The 4,983-nt window shown below is 34.1% G+C and overlaps 1 protein-coding gene across 1 annotated transcript; it reads left to right on the top strand.

Annotated features, from left to right (window-relative positions):
• Window positions 1–15: 15 nt before the first annotated feature.
• Window positions 16–1,128, top strand: HELRODRAFT_173497 (hypothetical protein; the record flags this gene model as incomplete). Its single annotated transcript, XM_009020103.1, has 2 exons — window positions 16–404; window positions 1,047–1,128. 2 exons carry the CDS (start codon window positions 16–18, stop codon window positions 1,126–1,128), a joined length of 471 nt encoding a protein of 156 aa, XP_009018351.1.
• Between the last annotated feature and the right edge of the window lie 3,855 nt (window positions 1,129–4,983).

Genomic DNA, 4,983 nt, shown 5'->3' with positions numbered 1-4,983 from the left:
TGCAACAAGCACGAAATGTGGTTGGTTGCAAAAAACAGTTCCCTGCTGTCACCTGATCTGACACTGATCCTTTTGCCTATTTCCTTAAGAAATTTAAGGGTGTTGGGGTCCATCGGGCCGAGAACCTCGATGCATATTGGCAAGAATTCCATCGAGGGGAGGGCATTCCCATATTTTTTCATTTTCTCGTCCGCTGCCCTGGCCGCGGCCAAACCGCATTCTTTACTTGTCAGGTTTACGTATCGTTCGGCGAGGGTGCCAGGGACCGTAACATCCCACGCCAAACACCTGCCGGCTCTCCAAGGTATTAACGTGCATCCGTCCGGTCGCCTACCATCATGCGCAGAAATGCCGGATGGTTCCTTGAGAACCGGGATTGAAGCCTTGGAGAAGAGCCGACAAATGTAATCGTTTAGCGCTGAGTGACGTAGTTGACGGCCCCCACCCAGGCGACAAACCAAACCGTGGTGCCCAAACTCGTCCGCCTCAGCGCCACATCGGCACGTGTATTTATTTTGAATGACCAGGCCAAGTCTGAAGCCAATGGCAAATCTTACAGACTCGTCGTCAAGCCTGGTGCCCACAGAGGTGTTAGGCCACGATCTCAACCACCCACAGCTGGCAACGCTGGACATGGCCAACAAACGAGCGGTGGAAAAGTCGTCGCCGCATGAAGACAACAAATTTTGAAAGATTTTTTTATATTCTTCGTTCAAAATTTGGACGTGCGTACGGTCCCCCGGGGCGGACGCTGGGGGAAGAATATCGCGGTATGTATGTATGTATGTACGTATGTACGTATGTATGTATGTACGTATGTATGTATGTATGCACGTATGTATGTATGTATGTATGTATGTATGTATGTACGTATGTATGTATGTATGTACGTATGTATGTATGTATGTACGTATGTATGTATGTATGTATGTATGTATGTATGTACGTATGTATGTATGTATGTACGTATGTATGTATGTATGTACGTATGTATGTATGTATGTATGTATGCTTCGTTTGCATGCATGTATATCAAATGTGAAGAGGCATATTATAGAGTGCGCTGGTTCAATTGCTGATGGGGAGGCATTCAAAATTCATGAACTGTTGGAGGAGAAGATGGGCTGATGACATCGCAGAAAGGCTGATGACGTCACAGACGATGAAGGGGATAAGGATGAAAATGGCGATGAAGACGACGATGACGACGACGATGATGATGATGATGCCTGTGCTAATATAATGATGAGAACGACGTATGAACAGCAATGTTAAAACAATAAAAATTCCTAGCTATAGAATTTCAAAAAAAAAACAACCACCGGAATGATACGCCCATCAATTATGACGTCATTAATGATGATGAACATGGTCTGGCACCATCTTATTAAACTCTAATCATTATGAAAGAGGCGATGATGATGATGTCTTCTGGATGAAGATAACAATGATGATAATGTTGACGGGGATAACATAGAAAGTAGATGCAGACATGCAAAATGGCCGTAGAATTTATAAACGATAATTCGAAACATGCACATATACCTATATTATAGGTATAACATAAACAGACCTGCTTCAATTATACCTCTATATACCTACATACACACGTGCATACATATAGACGTACATACAAAAACGCATATACATACACACACACACACACATACATACATATATACATACATACATACATATACACATACACATACATACATACGAAACGAAACGAAATTTAATTTGCTTCTCACAATTAAAAATTTAATGAAAGCAAGGATGGCCATAATAGAATTTATACAAAATTCATCTAGCATGGCCACCCAAACAGAGATGTCCTGAGTTAGAAACAAAAATTTTCAGCAAATAATAAAAAGAAATTTTCCTAAATAATCAATAAGAGGCAAGCTAGTTGTTTGTAAATTAACAAATCAACTGTGTTAGCCAAACAGGTGTTAGTTGTTAGTAGGATGTTTTAGGCGTTAATTTAATTACATACAAACGCATATACAAACATACAAACATACAAACAAACATACAAACATACAAACCTGCATCATTTATACATGTTTTAGCACTCTCATTCTGTGGTGTTTATACGCATAAATAGATATTATATACCGTGTCGGCAAAACATTAATAATTCAACGAGTACCCAAATGTTATGTCTTATATCATTTGTATGTAAGCATGTAGGTAGGTGTGTATGTATGTTTGCATGTGTGTTTGTTTGTTTGTATGCGATTATGTATGCATGTATAAATCTGTATATATGTGTTTGCTTGTATGAATGTATGTATGTTTGTAAAGATGAATGTAATTGCCACTTGAATGTGACCAATTAAGTTTTGATTGCTTTTTTATAGGTGTGTATGTACTTACAAGCGAATCATTGTTTTTGTATGTATGTATGTATTATTTTGTATGTTTTTTCTTTGTATGTATGTATGTATGTATGTATGTTTGTATGTATGTATACATGTATATATATATATATATATATATATATATATATATATATGTATGTGTATTAGTACTTGGATAGCTTATATACATGTAAATTGTTAGGATAAATTAGTCAACAGTTTGTTTAAAAAAATGAATTCGAGTGTATATTGTTTCATTTTATTGGTTGACGTTGTGAATTTTCGTTCGTTTGTTCATTCGTTCGTTTGTTTGTTTGTAAACCCATTTTTTCTAACTAGTTTTAATATTCACGTTGTTATCGTCTGTTTATCTAATTGTTTATTTTTTCGTTCAAATTAATTTGTTTACATTTTTGCAGTTTACATATTGTTTGCATTTATTTGTTTACATTTTCTATCATTTACATTTTTTGTTGTTTACATTTCGCTATTTACATTCATTGCTAACATTTTTGTTTAGGCTTTCCTCCTCTGATTTGTTTACACTGTCAGCTTCACATGCCTTCAAGACAAACCACACACGCATGTTTTATTTCACTGGATAAACACAGCACATTGCCAATAACCAAAGACAATAAATAACGTGACGGAAGTTGAACTTTGTAAACAAAGAAATATGTATATATATAAAGAGAGAAAGACAAATCATAAACCTTTAAAGACGTGCGGGCATAAAACAGGCAAAGAGAACCTGCCATAGATATGATAATAAGAATATATTATTCTTTTGTTATTTATTTTTCGGCGAGTTCTTATCCATACACTCAAGTAAAGATAATAAAATAATTGTTTTGAGTAAAAATAATGAATAATGCATAGGAGTAAAAATTGAAAACTGTGAGCGATAAAGTAATAAAAAAAATCTTTGCAATTTAAAAATAAAACACCATAGATACATAAAAATCGTCAGACCATAGAAAACCAATGACTCGGCGCTCCATAGCCACAATGAAATACACCAAAGATATGAAAGCACAGACCCAACCACGACAGTGAGATATAAACATACGAGCATAGATATCACAGAAAAAACGCATTACCAAAGATATAAAAACTGGGAAGTAGCAATGTGTAACTGTAAACAAATAAATAAAATGTAAATATGAAAACGGCTCTTTTACGGCATAGAAAAAACAACAACATAGAAAGCATAATGGGAAAAAAGCAACACAGAAAAAACACATTAACACGCGAAACATAGATATGAAAGAAAAAAGATGTCTATGCATATACCTTGAGATAAGTGGTTTCTAATACCAATACAAACACATCACACGCCGAGAAGTGGGCGATAATAGAATTGCTGCTACTGATTCTTGGTAGGCCAGGGTAATAGCAACAACAAAAATAACGACAACAACAACCACATCAGCAGCAGCAACAACAACCGGCAATAACAACAACATTAACAATAACAACATTAAGATATAGAAATAAATGCAGAACCAACAGCATCAACAACATCAATAGTAATATCACCAGCACAGAGAAGCTGAAATAAAAAAAATAATAAGAAAAATCTGCTAGTGATGACGATGATGAGAATGTTTAAAACATCAAGTAAGACGCTGATGATGATTATGATGACGACAATGATGGGGACGATGATGATGACGATGAGATGAAGAATAAAATTTGACAACTGGTAAGCATAGATGAATAAACAAAAATCAGCATAGACAAACAAACGAAAACACGCAAGAAGCATAGATAATAAAAACGGAAATCAACATGGACGATAATGAATAAACAAACCGGTCGATATTACGATGTGTTATTCGGGGCAGTGCATAGTAGTAGCATCGATGAAATGACAAAATAGAAAATAATAATAATAACAAAATAAGAACATAATAATAACATTACTTTATTAATAATAATAATATTATTATTATTGCTATTATTCACCAATGCTACGATGATAAAGGTACGTGTAAAATCAATGAGAGTCTGCCAGTGACTGAAAAACAACAGATGACTGTGGTGATGATGTTGATGATGATGATGATAATGAAGAGGAGGAGGAGAAGAAGGAGGAAGATGATGATGAAGATGGTAAAAACATAATGATAATAATAACACAATGATAATGAAAATGATAAAAAAAGATAATGATAATGATGTTAATGATGACGATGATGATGGCGATGATGATGATGATGCCGACTACAATAATGATGATGATGATAGTACACTTATAATGATGATGATGGTATTATAGTAATACAATTTTTAAGATGACGACGATGATCGCAATGATAATGAGACTTATGAAGATGATGACAATTATAGTGATGATAATATTCTTATTAATAAAAAAAAATAATAAGAATAATAATAATAAGAATAATAATAATAAGAATAATAATTGCGATGATTCAAAGCAATTGATGAAACACAAAACAGTGAAATTTCTGGTAGAATGTAAATAGCTGCTATGAAACTGATTTATAAGATTCTATCTCGAGTACTTCTCAGATGTATAAAACATAATTACTATAAATATTATTATTATTATTATTATTATCAGTAGTAGTAGTAGTAGTAGAAGTAGTAGTAG

The sequence above is a fragment of the Helobdella robusta genome, assembly GCF_000326865.2.
Source record: "Helobdella robusta unplaced genomic scaffold HELROscaffold_26, whole genome shotgun sequence".
Lineage (NCBI taxonomy): Eukaryota > Metazoa > Annelida > Clitellata > Rhynchobdellida > Glossiphoniidae > Helobdella > Helobdella robusta.
The sequence above is the reverse complement of the archived record's forward strand: the minus strand, read 5'-3'. Positions and strand labels throughout refer to the sequence as shown.